Here is a 19224-nt window from a genome sequence, read left to right as displayed (position 1 = left end):
GATGTCGTCATCCAATTCCGGGAGCTCAAGGGACCGGCAGGCCGGCCGCGAAGCGGGCCGCACTCATCCCGAGCTCAGACGGAAGTAAGCAAGTGTGCCGGGGAGGCTGGTGGTTCAAGGGGATTTACCCGGAGAACGTAACCTGTCAATATCCCCAAATTGCCTCCATTGCCCATGGTGCCTGCCTCAATCCCGTAGGAAGTAGGCGAGATGCGGGGGGCGGCTGAAGTGGCTCTCTCTCATGACAAAAGAATGCTGTGACCGCAATGCTGCCACGGCTATGTTCTCGCAATGAGAACATAAACCATTGGAGAGAAATCGCTTATCCTGAGCTCGGATGGAAGCCAGCAAGCGTGCCGGGGAGGCGGGTGGTTCGAGGGGATTTACCCGGCGAACAGAGCCCGTCATTGTCCCCAAATCGCACTGAGAACATAGACCATTCATAAAATGCTGCCTGCGTGTAATCGCAGCCCAGGCACGCAAGGCAGCTTTTATGACCGTCAGAGGTGGGGAGAAATCAACCGCATCCAGAAACTACACAGAGGCGGAAAAACGTCTTTAAAAAGACGCGTCCTGAAAAGGATGTTCAATGCCAGCTGTGTATTTGCTCTTTTAGAGAAAATAACTATTTTAACTGCACTGTCGATGCGCCCAGGGGCAAACTGCACTGCCGTGCAGAGAAGGAGAAAGCCGCTGTAATGCGCCGCAGAATCCAACAGCAGGCAGCGTCAGAGGAACAGGAACGGGTGTGTAACTCGCAGCTGACTGCATACACGACCATCGGCTCCAAAGGAAATTTCTGAATGAACTCATAGTATTTCCTCGCCTTTATACCTGTATGTCCGGGGGCGGGGTATGCAAATACTATCTGCCAACTTCTCATTGGCCTTTTTTCATAGATCAGAGGCATATTCGGCGCTCAAGAGAGACCCCTAGTGTCGCTTCTCCGACACAACGTCGAGAGAGCGACAGACGGGGAACTTTGTATTAATTGTTTTTAAAGGAATACAACGACGAACAACACAAACAGAATAAAAAATATATGTTCTTTTGTGGGGACTAATAATTATATATAAAAGACAAAACGTATTTCTAAAACTAAACAAATCTGCCATACTCAATTTCATACCAGAGGCTCAGAACAGAGCTATTATTACCAAAACATTAATAAAACTGTACAGGAGGGAACAATACTGTTGTTCTCTGCACCTGAGGGTTTCAATTGTACATTCAGACGAGGAGAATTATAAGCATTTGGCATATGACTTCAGTCTGGATCATTGCTGACTGGAAGTCTATGACCAAGTTATTCACATTATTTCTTCTCCTGCTGTTGCCTTGCTGTGAGTTTTAAGAAGCTGTTCGTTGTTAGGCAGTTGATTTGAACTTTTTTCTGTATGATGAGACTTTGCACTCCTGTTATTTAAGAGATCAAAGTAATAAGTTAAAGTACATAACTTATTCTGGAGAAATACTGTGCAGGTGTGGATGTGTTTCAAATATGAATGTGAAAGTGTGTAGATAAAGCAAGACATTCAGAAATCTCTGATCTCTCCATCCTGGCATGTAAATCAGATGTAAATGCTAGCATAAAGCATCCATTCACTTTGCTCTAATGCTTTACTTCATTCTCTTCTTTCTTTTCCTTTTCTTTTCCAACTGTTGTTGTGCCAGGTTCTGTCTGTTGAGTGACTGGCTCTTCACATGCCTCTTCTTGCCCTGTAGACTCTGTATTGTCAGCTAACTGTGGTTTTTCATTACTTTTCTCTTCCTTTTGATCTTGTTCTGTCTTCTCTTCTTTCTCTTCTTCTTTCTTTTCTGAAGTCACAATCTCACCTTTCTCATCTGGTTCTTCATCTTTTGGGCTTGCCTTTTCTGAATCTGTTGATTTATTTTCTGGCACACTCTGTTCTTTTGAAGAGAGCGATGCTGTGTCGGCACTGTCAGATGACTTCTGCTCCTCAAACACATCTCCCTCATCCCCGTTTGGAGTTGTGTTTTCAGGAGTGACTGAGGCTGTTTTATCCACCTCTTCTCCACCTTCGTCTGCGCTGGACTTCCTGTGTCTACGAGATGGTGGCCGGCGCTTGATAGAAAGGCGAGCTCTACCCTAAACCGGTTAAGTACAAGGAGTCTTTATATAATTCAAACAATCAGGTATTTATTTTCATGTAAAACACTACATTAATATTGATAGAACTTCAATGTAAGCCCTGTTCATACTGACAGCGACTTGCAGCAACCAGAAGTTAATCATTGTTTTAACGAGAGTTGCTGATTTCCGGTGACATTAGCAACATTTGGCACTGTGATGTGGGCATGTTCAACGACTCCATAAAATAGCTTAACTCAATGGAAATAACAGTGATGCAATGACATATAAAATCACAGTCAGTGGGAACGGGGCAGTAAACAATTCTATGAAAATAGATTAAGGGATTAAACCTTGTTAATGCTTTTAAGAACATTTCCTTCAGCAGGATCCTCAAAGCTGGCAGGAGCTTCCTCCTGTTTAGGCGTGAGCACTGCAGGAGAACTAGAGGGACTGCTGGGGGAGACGGGCGAGAAGGGCGGCACTGGTAATTTCACCACCCCCGGGCTCTTGGGGATGGTCGGTGGGGCCACTGGAGGCATTATAAGGGTGGCCTGTGTGAAATGAGACAAAATTACTTCTGATATGTATGTACTAAAGCAATACTGACCTCTGTCCACTAGAGAGAAACATTGCTGGATAAGCATAGGAAAGCTTTGACAGTTTTGGCATGAATGCCTCACCTGAAGCTTTTCAATGAGAGCAGAGTTTCTATTCTTCCTGGGAGATGTTGTTGCTGCTCCTTTCTGAATAGACCAAAACAGAAATCAATAGTAAATGTAAACAACTATTAGCTTCTTCAGGCGAATAAAACATTGATGGTTTTTATTAGGGATTGTACTGTATTGTTCTTGATATAATGAAAAAATCTGGGAAAATCTGAATAAATGCATTGTAGAAATCCTATGCTGATTTGAGGGTATAGTCCATGTTCAAACCGGTTTGCTTTTTCTGTGGAACAAAAAGGTCATTTTTTTTTTTTTTTAAGAATCTTATTGCAGCTCTTTATACAACAACAGTTCTTAATGACCACATCTCTAAAGCTCCAAAAAGGACAAAAACACCTAAAAAGCCCCATAAAAGCATTATAAAAGTGATCCCATGGGCAGCACTAGGGGTGGGCTTCCAGGGCTTAAGTTCCAGGTCTTTTATTAATGCTCTAAAAGTTTTCAGAAGTACTTATCAGTCAATAGTAAAATACAAAATAATTTAATATTTATTAGTAAGGATACCGGCCTTTCTACAGTATCAGTATTTCCAATACCAACTCAGTTCGGCACCCACACGCTGTCTTGGTAACATTTGTTTAAAATGTGAATGATTATTTTTTTATTGTGAACATGATCATGAAATGCTCCTTCAGAAAAACATGTGACTCACATGTTTTCTTTGATGGAATTCATTTATGAACATAACAGCTCTCTATATCATGGCTACAGTGTCTGGTAGAGCACCATAGTCATCTTACAGATGTATGTGCCCAACGTGTGAATTCCTTGGGATAGCCTATCTCTTCTGTTCATTACAAATTATTAACTTTGTCACGTTTGATATTGCTGGAGGTTGTCACATTTATGTGTTTTGTTCTTGTTTTTTTTGTCTTTTATTTAAAATTTTAGTTCCTGTTCAGGTCATGTGGTGTCATGTCATGTGATTTCCTGTTCCCTCATGTGAACTTGTCATGTGTTTCCCCTGTTCATGTGTCTTGTTTTCATTTGGTTCATTGTTTGATTACATTAAAGCCTTCCACAGCTTTGCCCCTCGAGCCTCCCATGGCTCCGCCTTCCACAGTTTCAGCCACTCGAGACTCTCACGACTTCGCCTTCCATGACTTTGCCCCACGTCATGTATGCCAAGCCAGAGTTCCACGTCATGGTCGCTAAGCTTGCACCACCTTCTGCCCCGGATCCTCTGTTTGCTCCAGGCCATGTCACAGCCATGCCAGAGTCAGCCTGCTCCAGGCCATGTCACAGCCACGCCAGAGTCAGCCTGCTCCAGGCCATGTCACAGCCACGCCAGAGTCAGCCTGCTCCATGCCATGTCACAGCAGCGCCTCAGCCTTCTCCATACCATGTCTCAGCCAAGTCCCTGACTGCTCCATGCTATGTCACAAACAAGCCTCTGCTCCACGGTCCAGGCCCGCCTCAGGATTTTCTAATTATTTTAAAGTGAGGGTCATGGTAATGCATTATTAATGAATGGATACACACTTGAATGTACCATTTTTTTTACAAAACATTTTTAAATGTTTTTTTTTAATTCATAGATACTGTAGATATCTTACAAGAAGTGTTAATTTTATGTGAAGTGCTTTTTTTCTGAGTAACATAATGATCCAATGGGAAAAATGAGTGTCACGTTCATCAAGCTTCTAATCCAATCAGGGTTCGCCATATTCAGTGCTTGTGCTGAAATTGAAAGAAGAGCGAGTGTGATTTTGCTCCGGCCTCCCGTCGATCTGATACTTTTGATTCTGTTCAGAACAAACATAGGCTAAATAGGAAACATGTAAAATTAATTTGATAAAAACTAAGCATTTACAAAGTGGGCTGTCTAGGCCGGAAGTACACAGGGGGAATTGGCCTCATGCTGCACGCTGGTTTTCTCTCCGTTTTCTGTTGAAGTCTTGTGGAGATCAACACAATTTTCCTTTAAACACATCATTTTATTATAATACTTTGTTATGAGATAAGTCTTTTAAAACATGTAGTAACCGTGAGTACCAGCAACTGAAAGCATTATCCTGCCAAAGGTTTGTAGCCTATGCAGTTATGTTATTATTATACAGTCAATTATTTCAATTATTTATAATTCAATGAGAATTTTTTTTAATGTCTGTGAATGTTTGTTTGATCTGTTTGATTAAATGAATAAAATGTAGGAACAAACACTTGAGTATTCATTACTAACTAACAAGTAACACCTTGGTTTATAATGTGTTTTCACTTTATAATTGTTATGCTTGAGTAACGAGGCAGACGAGGAGATGCGGATCCAAACGCAGTTTGAACTTTATTTCGTGAACCAAACAGGAAAACACAAAGGAACAACCCACGATGGGGAAATGAAACATAAAATAGCGAATTAAACACGAGGTAAGCAACAGGGGACTCGAGGAGGAAACACACACCAGGTTGACATCAAACGACGATCGACAAAGACTGAACAAAGACACGGGGTATAAATACACAAACAAGGGAAAAAGGGGCCAATGAACGAACAGAACTCAAACAAGATAATAAGGTGATTAACAGAAGCAAACGGCAAACTAATGAGGGCAGGTGAAAACAATGACAGGGAACACGAACGCTAACAGAGGACTATGGAGTTACATAAGGGACTAAAGTGAAAACTAAGAAGTGCAAAAGTGACAAGATGGAAAACAAGAGGGCAACAGTGAAACAAGACAGGGTAACCATAACAGAGCCCCCCCCCCCTAAAGGATCGGCTTCCAGCCGATCCTTAACGACAAACAACAAAAGACAAAAATCCACAAGGACAACATGAGGGCACCAGGGGCAAACAGACAGTACAAGTGGGCACATGGGCAGACAGGCAGACCAGGGGGGCACACTGGGCAGGCAGGAAGTCCGGGGGGCACAGAGGGCAAGACAGGCAGGTCCGGGAGGTGCCAGGGGCAGACAGGAAGTCCGGGGGGGAAATGAGTCAGTCCACGAGGGCACGAACGAAGGTGAGACAGTCCACGGGGGCACAAGTGGAGATGAGGGTTAGGGGCCCAGGGAGGTATCGACCGGGCAGGGACAGGTTTTGATGGTCTGGGAGCGGGCCATCAGGCAAGGACAGGTTTGGGGAGCCTGGGAGGAGGCCACTGGACGGGGACTGGGTCAGGAGGCCAAGAGGGGGGACTCAGGACGGGAACAGGGTCAGGAGGCCTGGGTGGAGGCCACAGGCCAGGGACTGGATCAGGGGGCCTGGGAAGAGGCCACGGGACTGGGGCTGGGTCAGGAGGTCTGGGGGGAGGCCACAGGACAGGGACTGAATCAGGGGGCCTGGGAAGAGGCCACAGGACGGGAGCAGGGTCAGAAGCCCTGGGAGGTGGCCACAAGACAGGGACCGGGTCAGGAGGCCTGGGAGGAGGCCACAGGATAGAGGCCGGCTTTGGTGGCCTGGGAGGTGGTCGTGGGCCAAGGGCCGGTTCAGGGGACCTGGGAGGTGACCACGGAACAGAGGCCGGTTTTGGTGGCCTAGGAGATGGAGTGGCCACAGGGGAGGCCGGCGGCGCTGCGTGAGGCGGAGCCAAGGAGGACCTCTGAGGCGGAGCCGATGGCTCAGAAGGCCCAGAAGGCGGGGCTGAGGGAGGCTCAGGAGGTGGAGCTGAAAGAGGCTCAGGAGGCGGAGCCGAGGTAGGCGGCACCGTGGGAGGCTTTAGGAGCGGAGACCAGGAAGACTCTGGAGGCTCTGGGGGCAGAGACGTAGGAGGCTCTGAAGGTGAAGCCGTCGAAGGCTTGAGTGGCTCGAGAGGCGGGGCCGGAGGAAGCTCGGGAGGTGGAGCCATAGGAGGCTCGGGAGGCTCTGAGGGCGGAGCCGTCGAAGGCTTGAGTGGCTCGAGCGGCGGAGCCGTAGGAGGCTCGGGAGGCTCGGGCGGGCGGTGCCGCCGAAGGCTCGAGTGGCACGAGTGGCGGAGCCGTAGGAGGCTCGGGAGGCTCTGAGGGCGGAGCCGTCGAAGGCTTGAGTGGATCGAGAGGCGGAGCCATAGGAGGCTCTGGAGGCGGAGCCGCAGGAGGCCCCGGGGGCGGAGCTGCAGGAGGCTCGAGAGGCGGAGCTGCAGGAGGCTCGAGAGGCTCTGGGGGCAGAGCCGTCGAAGGCTTGAGTGGATCGGGAGGCGGAGCCGTAGGAGGCTCTGGGGGCGGAGCCGTAGGAGACTCAAGAGGCTCTGGGGACGGAGCCCTGGAAGGCTCGAGAGGCCTGGAAGGCGGAGCCCTGGAAGGCTCGAGAGGTTCGAGAGGCGGAGCCCTGGGAGGCTCGAGAGGCTTGAGAGACGGAGCCCTGGAAGACTCGAGAGACTTGAGAGGCGGAGCCCTGGGAGGCTCGAGAGGCTTGAGGGGCGGAGCCCTGGCAGGCTCGAGAGGCTTGAGGGGCGGAGCCCTGGCAGGCTTGAGAGGCGGAGCCCTGGCAGGCTTGAGAGGCGGAGCTCTGGGAAGCTCAGAGGGCGGAGCTCAGGAAAGCTTGGGAGGCTTGAGAGACGGAGCCCTGGAAGACTCGAGAGACTTGAGAGGCGGAGCCCTGGAAGGCTCGAGGCGCTTGAGGGGCGGAGCCCTGGAAGGCTCGAGGGGCTTGAGGGGCGGAGCCCTGGTAAGATCGGAGGGCGGAGCTCTGGAAAGCCTGGGAGGCTTGAGAGGCGGAGCCCTGGAAGACTCGAGAGACTTGAGAGGCGGAGCCCTGGAAGGCTCGAGGGGCTTGAGGGGCGGAGCTCTGGGAAGCTCGGAGGGCGGAGCTCTGGAAAGCTCGGGAAATTCGGACGGCGGAGCTCTGGAAGGCTCGGGAAACTCGGATGGCGGAGCTCTGGAAAGCTCGGGAAACTCGGAAGGCGGAGCTCTGGAAAGCTCGGGAAACTCGGATGGCGGAGCTCTGGAAAGCTCGGAAACTCGGATGGCGGAGCTCTGGAAAGCTCGGGAAACTCGGATGGCGGAGCTCTGGAAAGCTCGGGAAACTCGGATGGCGGAGCTCTGGAAAACTCGGGAAACTCGGATGGCGGAGCTCTGGAAAGCACGGGAGGAGGAGCCCTGGAAGACTCGAGAGACTTGGGAGGCGGAGCCCTGGTAGGCTCGAGAGGAGGAGCCCTGGAAGGCTCGGGAGGTGCTGGCTCTAGGATGGGCACGACCACTGGCGCTGGCTCTTGGACGGTCATGGCTACTGGCACTGGCTCTTGGACGGTCATGGCTTCAGGCTCTGGCTCTTGGACGATCGAGGCTTCTGGTACTGGCTCTTGGACGGTCACGGCTACTGGCACTGGCTCTTGGACGGTCATGGCTACTGGCACTGGCTCTTGGACGGTCATGGCTTTAGGCACTGGCTCTTGGATGGTCGAGGCCGCAGGCGCTGGCTCAGGGACGGTCGAGGCTACAGGCGCTGGCTCAGGGACGGTCGAGGCTACAGGTGCTGGCTGGGTTACCGTGGTATGTGCCGGCTTAGGTTCGCCGGGCGCTGAGGGCAGAGTCAAGGGGGGTTTAGGGCATGGGGCTGCGGCAGGCAGAGGCTGGAGCACAGAGACCACTCCCTTTCTCCTCTTCCTCCGGGCTGATGCGACTGGCGAGGCTGGGATGCTGTTCCTGGTCAGCGTGGGTTCAGGCTCGCTGGCCGTGATTGACGACGACTCAGGCTTGCTGGTGGTAGAGGCCGTAGGCGCTGGTTCGCTCACTGTGACATACGTGGCTGCTGGCTCGCTCACCGTGACATACGTGGCCGCTGGCTCGCTCACTGTGACATGCGTGGCTGCTGGCTCGCTCACTGTGACATGCGTGGCTTCTGGCTCGCTCACTGTGACATGCGTGGCCGCTGGCTCGCTCACTGTGGCAGGCGTGGGCCCTGGCTTGCAGACCGGGGCAGGCGTGGGTTCTGGCTCGCAGACCGGGGCAGGCGTGGGCTCTGGCTTGCAGACCGGGGTAGGTGTGACGGGGGGGCCCCGGACAGCTGAAGGGTCTCCACAGTGGGTGGAGGGGCAGGGTCCTCCTCCACGATGCCCACGGTGAGCTGTGAGCCGCAAACTAGTAGGGTCGCCTCTAGGAAGTCGCAGAGCGTCCAGCCGTGCGTTGCCTGTGGCAACCGCTCCCTCAGCGCCACGTTCAGATTGCCCCTAAAGAAGGCCACCACGGCTGAGTCCGGGAAGTCTGAGACACTCGCCAGGTTCAGGAAATCGTGGATGTGGTCTTCAATGGGGCGGTCCTCTTGCTTTAAGCAGAGCAGATGGTAGTTCGCACGTTGGACTGCTGGATCCATGGCTGGGTCGATCGTTCTGTTATGCTTGAGTAACGAGGCAGACGAGGAGATGCGGATCCAAACGCAGTTTGAACTTTATTTCGTGAACCAAACAGGAAAACACAAAGGAACAACCCACGATGGGGAAATGAAACATAAAATAGCGAATTAAACACGAGGTAAGCAACAGGGGACTCGAGGAGGAAACACACACCAGGTTGACATCAAACGACGATCGACAAAGACTGAACAAAGACACGGGGTATAAATACACAAACAAGGGAAAAAGGGGCCAATGAACGAACAGAACTCAAACAAGATAATAAGGTGATTAACAGAAGCAAACGGCAAACTAATGAGGGCAGGTGAAAACAATGACAGGGAACACGAACACTAACAGAGGACTATGGAGTTACATAAGGGACTAAAGTGAAAACTAAGAAGTGCAAAAGTGACCAGATGGAAAACAAGAGGGCAACAGTGAAACAAGACAGGGTAACCATAACAATAATAAGTCTAGATGGGATGTACCCAAAAAGTGAAAGTGAGGAGCATTTATGGGTACAAGTCGGGAACCGGCCTACTTTACATATTTCAAGGGTGCTGAATCCAAAAAAACTGGTACCCAAGCAAAATTGTGATTTTTTGACCTTCTAATTTGCATATCAAAATGGCCGCCAAATTGCCTATCTTGCTCAGTCGTTGGACCATTTTCCCCTAGTTTTTTTGTAAGTAGGCAATCAAGATGAGGAAATTAAGTTTCTAGATCGATAGTCAAGGGTCAGAGCAAAGATATAATGGAGGCTCACTGCCTTTTTATGTATATATATATATATATATATATATATATATATATGCAAAATACCAACTTTTAAGGTGAAATTAAGCATTATTTGTGTAATTCTTTAAGGCCGACATAAATATTCAATCAATATCACTCTTAAATGTTCCCAGTGTATATATGATATGTGATGTATTACATATTACATAATAACTAAGAAAAACACCATTGCAAGTTGTCTGAGATTTCATTTTTTTATGCAAACAAAGCATTTATGCTCTTATTTCAAACATCGAAAAACCCAAGTGAATGTTGTAAAATAGGGAAAAAAACACCATGAAACTTCCCTTGAACAGATCTACAGATCACATCTTGTTTCTGTATATTTTCTTTCATGTTTGTAGCTTAATTGCTTTGCTTTTTTCTGTTAGATTTTTAGTTCTGTAGTTAACTCCCTCTGTAAATTGTTTTTGGTAAATTGTTTTTATACCTTTCTAGTTTGCTTGTGTGCCATTTGTCTTTGGAATTTCATTTTGATTAGTATTTCTTTCTGCAGTCCTTTTCCAAGTTCTTTGGTTACCCCTTGCATTGGTATACTTGAGGACTACAACTCCACATTTAAACAAGGACATTGGTCATCACTCTGACATGCACACATTGCAGTGCATAACAGCCCTGATTTTCGGCATTTGCACTGGCGTGTTCTGCATTGTTTTTTACAGGTACACAGGATCATTTCCAGGCAACTTTCAGGTATTGGATTCTGTGACATAAGAATGGGCTGTAGTCCTGAACCGCCATGTTTCCATCCCATGTCCAAGGGTGATGGAAGCTCAGGTGTGGCATAGTGAGCATTTCTCCAAACCATTGCCTGGTAGTGTACTCTCAGCAGATGGAAGTGGAGCGCATCACTTGTCGCCGGCATTGCTTCTAGTTTACCTGTCCTGGAGAAAAGTATATGCCTTGCTGCATCAACAGAGTCTGTTTTATGCACATCATATATTCTGCAGACAAAAGCCTCTGAAGATCTTTAAGTCTCCTCTGTGAGATCACCAATTCCGAGGTTGCTGAGCAATTGATGGTGCATTTTCCAGACTTTCCACGATGTACTTTTGGTGTGACTTGCAATGTATGATGTGGTATCACAACCAGTTAGTGCATGAAATGCTACAAGGCTTGGTGCTGAATCCTTTGGCAGTTTGTTAAAAACAGCATCAATGGGTATATATTGTGGCTTCCTTGTGGTACCAGACAACAGCCAGAGTTTTTTACACGCTACATGCGGGAAATGGGAAGCCAGAATCACAAGCACATCAGTATCTCTAGATGACACGACTACTGTGTCTGACTGGCAGTGCACTGCATGTAATACCAATCGGGTATCTGCCTCTTCGTGTGTGGCTCTCAGATGAGTCAGGTTGGTTGTTGCTTTCGATGACCTAACCTCCGTTTCTTTGTCTCTGAACCCACCAGCAACAACTATCTCTTTATCATCTGGTGCCTGAGCACATAGTTCTTCAGAGAGTAGATTGATCAAGATCAGCTATGTTGTCAGGGAGGGACAGGAAGTTGGTCCAGTTTTTCGGAAGATGCACATCACGACCCTCAACAAGTCGTCTGATTGGTTGAGCTGCTTTTGTGTGTCGTGTCCTGGTAGCACCCTTGATGGTCTCTTCTCTGTATCTGTCAAACACAACGTCTATCCGTTTATAGGAACATCCTGCTTTCAATACTGCTCTGACAAATGTGTCAGCCAAATCTCCAAATGTTACTGCTTTGTCTGGCTTTCCTAGGGCAACCACCAGTGCCTGTCCATCTATGATGAGGCAAGATGACACGTCTGGAAGTTCAATAGCCTCAGGACAGACTATGTCTTCTGTTAACGTATTTACCAATACAGACTTGTTTCCAGTGCGAAGGGTCCCATTCATTTCAGCAAGGGATATGGGAACTGGCAGAAGCTCGTATTTTAGGACAGCTGGTAAGTCAACTGGACGACCTGCCTCATAGGCCGTAACAAGGCATTTGAGGACGTTTCGGTCAGCCTTTACGACGGTTCTGTTGTCTTTGAATTTAGGATTTTTGGCCACTTCATATAGAGATGCAAATGTTTTAGCTTTGCTCTTATGTAGGGTTGCATGGATTGGGACCTCTGGTTTATCTTTGTCCTCAGGAACAATCATCCTTTTCTCAATGAATGAATTCACTTTTTCTTGTCCTAGGTCTTTGGCAGAAAGTAATGAGCTTTGGATAGCCTCTGTGGCAACGTCTTTTGTGGCGAGATTTTGCAATGAGCCTGGTGAGACTGAACCAAACACCTTGAATCCTTTGAAGACTAAAACCAATGCCATTTTGTCTCTGTTGTCTCTCTTTTCACGGGATTTGGTAGCTTCATTGTGGACGTAGGTTTTCTCAGATGTGTTGCTGAACATCAAATGTGTCTCTTCTGCTACATGGGACCTCATGTTGTAGGAGAGTGTCCATCTGGAAAGGGCTGAATGTGTCTTAGTAATGCCAATGATCCCCCCTCCTTTTTTCCCTGTTCCATTGATCCACTTCATTGCATAGTACAGGTTATGGGAGTTGGTGCATCTCAGCAATATACACTGGCCCCCATCTTGCGTAGTTCAGGTGGTCATATCGCATGAAGTACGGCAACATCCAGCTGAAGGAGTGAAGATGAAGCTCCCAGAGCCCATCACGCTGAGCTCGTGTAAACTGCAGCAGTGTTGAGACCATATCCATGTAGTTCCACCAGAAAACGAAGTTGACATCTTCAGATTTACTTGCGATGAAATCTTTGAGGAGACTCTCAAACTGTTCCTGCTTCAGATATGTTATCAACTGAGGAATAGTTTCAGGATTGTCATCAGCAGCCATAGCAGAGATCTCATCATGGCATTCCTTGTTTGATTCTGCAGCAAACGCGAGGAATGTTGGCAACAAAAGCTGCCATAGGGCCTGCAAGGTCAGTTTGTGAGCTCTCATACCCTTGTTGTATGCTTTCCCTGACATGACAAGCTGCACAGCACCCTCCCCCAGCAATCCACTCTCCAGCCACACTTCAGCTAGACCAGACCCAGCCATGTGATCTCCGATAGTCTTCAGGAAGTTCATTGCAATATGAAGTCCACCAAGCCAAGGGATTAACTTGCCCTGATATTCCTCAACACACCACTTCAGTTCCATGAGCTTGCAGTAAAGTGCTTGGTCCACTGTTATGACAGTATGCTCCTGGCCAAAATGTGATGATATTGCCATGCACCTCTTCACAACTGTATTGAGCGTATCATACTCATGAGCTGGAGCAAGGACTATTGGCAAATATCCTACTGCTGTCTGCTCTGGTTCCTTTGATGAGACTGACTGATTGAATACAGTCCAAGAAGGTTTGGGTTCAGAATCCTGACATCGCAGGAAGAAAGCCATGTCTGTTGCTTTTGCTTGTTTCACACACTCACTGTCTCCTTTAGGTTTTGTAAACCAGGTCTTGTTAACATCTGATGTGAATACTGGCTTGCTTGTGGCAGAATGTACATTGACGTGGTGCAAGTTCTCCAGGACATCTGGCACAACCAGTGTATGGCTATTGGAGGGCTTCAGCATGTCAAGTTCTATATCTTTTTTTCCCTGTTGCCAGGCTGCCATTTGGGTTGCATGAAAGGTGTTCTTTCCATCTAAGGACTCATCAAGGATGTCAATGTTGTCAGCAGTGTAGTGGATGAATCGATTTGCTACCATGTTTGATGGAATAATGGCACCGGTTGCTGGGTCCATAGATTTTAAGGTACTCTCAGCTAAGGCATTGTCTACCTTCATCACCTGCTCATAGTTTAAACAGTGGCCGGCCTTGTTGAATAACTCTACAAGCTGTTTTGATCGTGTAGCCTGATGTAGTTTAGTAGCTAGTCCGATATGTTTGGGTGTCCATTTTCTGCCGCGACTGACACAGTAAACCAGGTCCTGTGCTATGCTTAGTACTCTTCTACGAAGAAGGTCTTCATTCTTTTTAGAATTGTCATTTTCAAGTGCCTCTTGACCACCAACGATTAGTCTCAGTAGCATATATAAACTATCATATAAGTTAATCGCTTCTCGGGTCAATATTAACACACTGACAAAACTATATTCAGAATTTAAAAGATTATACCACTTTTTAATGCGTGATTGTGTAAAGGTGTTCACGATATACCAACCTTTTGCGAACTTGCTTTCAACGTTGATCACTCGTTGTCATGGAGACGCGGTGTGCACGGAGGGGGAGGGGTGTGTGTATGTGAAATGAAATCTCAGACAACTTGCAATGGTGTTTTTCTTAGTTATTATGTAATATGGAATACATCACATATCATATATACACTGGGAACATTTAAGAGTGATATTGATTGAATATTTATGTCGGCCTTAAAAAATGACACAAATAATGCTTAATTTCACCTTAAAAGTTGGTATTTTGCATATATATATACATAAAAAAGGCAGTGAGCCTCCGTTATATCTTTGCTCTGACCCTTGACTATCGATCTAGAAACTTAATTTCCTCATCTTGATTGCCTACTTACAAAAAAACTAGGGGAAAGTGGTCCAACGACTGAGCAAGATAGGCAATTTGGCGGCCATTTTGATATGCAAATTAGAAGGTAAAAAACTAAACATTTCGCTTGGGTACCAGTTTTTTTGGACTCAGCACCCTTGAAATATCTAAGGTAGGCCGGTTCCTGACTTGTACCCATAAATGCTCCTCACATCTTATAGAAGGCCATTTTGCTAGTCTTTATAAGGGTCCAGACAACCTTTAACTCCTCAGGAAGGAAACAGTAAGATTTCATTTAATAATAATGTGTTACCATGACTCTCACTTTAAAATAATGGTCCATCATTAGCAATTCCTTCAAGATAATGTGGTAACACTTGACTCATTACTTATGGGCTACCAGAATTATTAAAAAAGACCTTCAGCAATATCAAACATGCAGAAGTAAACATACATCCCTATATTTCTGTAAGAAAAGTTGACTATGATCATGGCTGTAAATGCCATAGACATTTATTTTATTTATTATTATTTGTTTTTTTGTTTTGCACAGTGCAAATGGCAAATCATGTTTTTCTCATAAGCACCAATTATAGTCCATTTGCTAACTTCAAGGCAATGTTTTAAATCATGTTTTAAATAAAATAGTGTTTTAATCTTTGAGCGCATCTAAGGCTGAGGCAAAAGTTAGTTTAAAAAATATTACAAGAGGGTAACACTTTTCAATAGGGTCCCATTTGTTAACAATAGTTAACTACACTAGTTAACATCAACTTACAATGAACAATATTTTAACAGCTTATATCAATCTAAGTTAATGTTAATTCTAACATATACTGACTAATTAACTAACTAATTATTAAAATCAAAGTTGTATTAATTAACATTAGTTAATGTACAAATTAACCAGCATGAACTAACAATGAGCAACTGTATTTTTTATTAACTAACATTAGCAAAGTGTAATGAATGACGTAACACAAATATGTAGTTTACTGTTTGTTCATGATACCTAAAGCATTAACTAATGTTAACAGATGGAACCTTATTGTAAAGTGTTACCGATTTATATAAATAACTCCCCACATATGTAACATTTAAACTTTTATTTGTATTTATTATTTTTTTTTTAAATACATTTATTTATTTAAACTTTTATGTTAAAATGTATTCTATTCCAATATTTCACCAAAGGATGGCCCCATATCCACAGATTTCTATTAGATATTCTATTAGACTGTGTTAACTAAAACAACAACAACAACATCAGAAAGTCTAATACTGGCAATGCTTTTATCCCAAGTCCAATAACCCAACAGAAGTTCATCTCACCTCATCCTGGCATTGACCTGCATCATTGTTAGCAGGTAGCTGCAATGAGCGTGGGGGTCTCCTCCTCACAGACTTGTTCTGGAACAAAATAAGAACTCTGATCCACATGCTTAAACATATATGGCCACCAAAATATAAAATTCACAATACTCAATACTTCACAATCAAAAATAAGATAAATATTAATATTAACATAATTATTAACATTTTAACATAAAATAAGTCTTTACAATTATTTGTTTGCATTAAAAATAAATCAACAAATCCATACAAAATAGAACATGACAAAAGCTAATTTTACCGACAAACAGAACATGTTTGATGTTGTAGCATAAATATTGCGGAAAAACTTATAATATATATAAATAAAATATATATATATCAAATTTAACATTTAGGAATGAAGAAATGTTTGAGAATGTGATTAAACTGAGTGACAGCGCTTTTAAAAGTTAAATAACTGAGATGAAATGAGAAAAAACAGATATGTACTGCTAATGTTAAAAACAAGATAACTTATCTGTCACCTGCATAAAAAGGCATGCAATTCTGCATTACACAACATTTACTCAGCGATAGAATGACATCTTGCCAAGCAGTTTATGAAGACTAGACTGTTCGGGTGCACTAGAGCACCAGTCTTAACATAAATGCCTTCAGAAATTAAATAGAACAAAGAGACAAAAGAACAAAGAACTTCAGGACAAAGTCGCACATGATAAGTGAAAAATATGGGTGGCACGAAACTAAAAATACAGTTCAAATACAATATGAATCAGGAAAATCTTTCATCTTTTCCTGTGAATTTCAGTACACATCGCATCAGGTGACATACTTTTATCACACATTATACACATTTTACTCAAGCGGTGGGAGCTTTTTCTTGTTCCTGCACTATAAAGACTATAAAAATCAAAGGCATATACTGTATCCAACTTGTGACTACACTTGTATTACATCTCCTGTGATACAGTGGAGCCTAAAAGTCTGAGACCACATTGAAAATCTGGGATTCAAACCCTAACATCAAATTGTAGATATAGTTTTTGATTTTGAAAAATGTAAAACAAAGACACATTATTATGTAAAATTAAGAATAAATATTTAGGTTTTAGCCATATTTTTAGGTCACTTATTAAATTTGTGACATTGACCATGTTAACTAATTTGAATAAAAGGTCAGATTTGCTTGCAATGAAGTTCACAAGATGCTCTTTGGAAAATTCTCAAATCATGCTGGGACAACATGGATCATCCAGGTTTTGTAAAAAATTGTGGAGTCCATGCCAGCTCAAATGTATGCTGTCAATAAGCCAAAAGGGAAATACCATATACTGTGACTATCTGTATTTTATTAATAAACGTTTTTGTAATAAAAAAGAATAGGAAATACATCAAAATCAAAAACAGAAGCAGTCTCAGACTTTGGAACCTCACTGTATCTAAATAAATGAGAGGGGCCTATAACTATTACAGCCTTTACTTGGATAATTAAACTCACATTAAGATTTTAATTGTATTCTCATGAAAACTGTCATTTGTAGGTTTGTTTTAATTTTCTTAAGAACTTTAAGAAAATTAAAGTTGAATTAAAATTGAATTAATTTGTCACATATTTGTTGCCACTAATCTGACGATGCGCACCCCTCCAACTCTTTGTTAAACTACAAATTTCTAAGGAAAGAGGGTAAAAAGAGTGCTGGAAACTAAAAGATAAAGCATAATAAAAAGGGAGGAAAGAGACAATGCAAACTGGACAGCTTTAAAAAGGTGTGGGTGCCAGGTTAAGGCTAAAAAGGAGAGGGGCGTATGGAAGCTGAAATCAGTTTGACAGGGGATGAGAAGATATTGTGATCTGAAAGCTCACCATTTCAGCATCTGTCATATGGGCCATTTGACAACTGAATTTCCCAGCTAATTCGGCCACAGACGGCTTTTTTACAACAGAATGTTGCTGAAATACAAAAATGTTAATCAACGTGAGTTTCCCATTTTATTTGTCAATTTTATTATCTGCTGTAATAAAGACTGTAATCATAGCCATGGGAAGTAGGGGGTGCTGATTGTGCTGCAGCATCCCCTGTCGGCGTTCCAGCCCACACTGTGAAGTGCTGTCAAAACTGTGTATGCATGAGAAATGTAAGACAATTCATTAATGTTATTTAAAAACCGTCATACTCTGTGTTAATCTCATTAATGAAAGTAATGATGAAAATGTATAGGTGTATTTTTATTTCATAACCAATAACAAATACGACAAGAAAAGAAGATTATAACAAACATTTAATGATTTAAATTAAAAATGTTTACTCTATGAAAATGTGTGGAGAAAAGAATTATACTGAGAGACATTAACTCAAGTCAAGTCGGGACAATTTTATTTGTATAGCGCCTTTCACAACAAAGATAGTTTCAAAGCAGCTTTACAGAAGATCAGGCATTAACAGACGATAAAACTGTAATGTCTATTATGTTGATAAATCATCATTGTGTAATTAGATAAAATACGATTGTTAATCGTGTTTAAAAATAAGTCATTAAATAATAATTGTATTAATAACCCCAGTGAGGAAGCTGAAAGCTATGAAAGAATGTATTAAATAATCCAGGAAATTTTGTGATTTCTCCACTTGAGCTGTGTGAATTGAGTTGATCACCGATCACCTGTCTAAAACACGTAAAATTAATAACAGTCCCTAAAATGATTATCAACAACATAACTAATACTAACTAATACTTTATACTCTTTAATGCTATTATTTCAGGAGCGCAGGCTTTCATAAGGACAGTTTTCATCTGTTATATATTTTATTATCATTAATCTAAATCTGTTCATAAAATTTTGATTCTGTAAACTTTTAAATGTATAATTAATCGGTTCAAGTTTTTATATTTGACTGACACATTTTTTAATAGCGTTATAGAGTATTATAGCACAAGTTTGATTTTGTCTCCAACACTTAAAGGGGCGCAATTCTTTCTTTGTGAATTCTCCCCAAACTTTCTTCAAATACAAAATAAAATGCACAATACTGCAGAATGCAAAGCAATGTCAAAATCTTCTAAAAGCAGATTTTAGTACAGCTTTGACTTTTCAATAGCTTGTGAAGATTTCTCAATGTCCTGTAATGCTGACGCTTACAGACAAGGTTGAGAAAATATCGTATTTTTCACCACAGGAAACCGTGAGAGTCGTAAGCAATCATGACCAAAGTGACGAAAATAAACTATTTAAAAAGAAAAATGTTGAGAAAGTGCTCTTTGGCAACCGAGCCATACAACTATCCTCAGAGGAACACAGGGGCTCAGTCCTCTATGACTTCAGTCTCTCCAGCCTGGTGTTATTATCTTTGTTTAAAGCTATCCCATGTATGACTATCAGCACTCTCACTATCAGTGAAGGGAAACCAGTGCTGCCTTGTGGAGAGAGATAGCAAACTGTGCAATATAGAAGTGAGGCAGTGTCTTTGGTCTGACGCAATTATTTGTTGTAAAAGTGCTCATTCTCAGTACTTTGCAGGAAACCACCAAACATGTTCACTCTGATGG

The 19224-nt window shown here is 43.8% G+C and overlaps 1 protein-coding gene across 1 annotated transcript in view; it reads right to left on the bottom strand.

Moving 5' to 3' along the window:
- Nucleotides 1–908: 908 nt before the first annotated feature.
- The window catches only part of LOC127625429 (capZ-interacting protein-like), a 38752-nt gene continuing 20436 nt past the window's right edge, over nt 909–19224 (bottom strand). The window contains exons 2-6 of the mRNA XM_052100724.1: nt 17543–17629; nt 15676–15753; nt 2776–2838; nt 2446–2646; nt 909–2110 (exon numbers count right to left, since the gene is read on the bottom strand). Coding sequence (XP_051956684.1) covers nt 1613–2110; nt 2446–2646; nt 2776–2838; nt 15676–15753; nt 17543–17629 — 927 coding nt within the window. The 3' untranslated portion in view covers nt 909–1612. The remainder of the gene's footprint in view (nt 2111–2445; nt 2647–2775; nt 2839–15675; nt 15754–17542; nt 17630–19224) is intronic.

Source organism: Xyrauchen texanus, chromosome 31 (genome assembly GCF_025860055.1).
Source record: "Xyrauchen texanus isolate HMW12.3.18 chromosome 31, RBS_HiC_50CHRs, whole genome shotgun sequence".
Taxonomy (NCBI): Eukaryota; Metazoa; Chordata; class Actinopteri; order Cypriniformes; family Catostomidae; genus Xyrauchen; species Xyrauchen texanus.
This window is presented reverse-complemented; position numbering and strand designations above follow the sequence as displayed.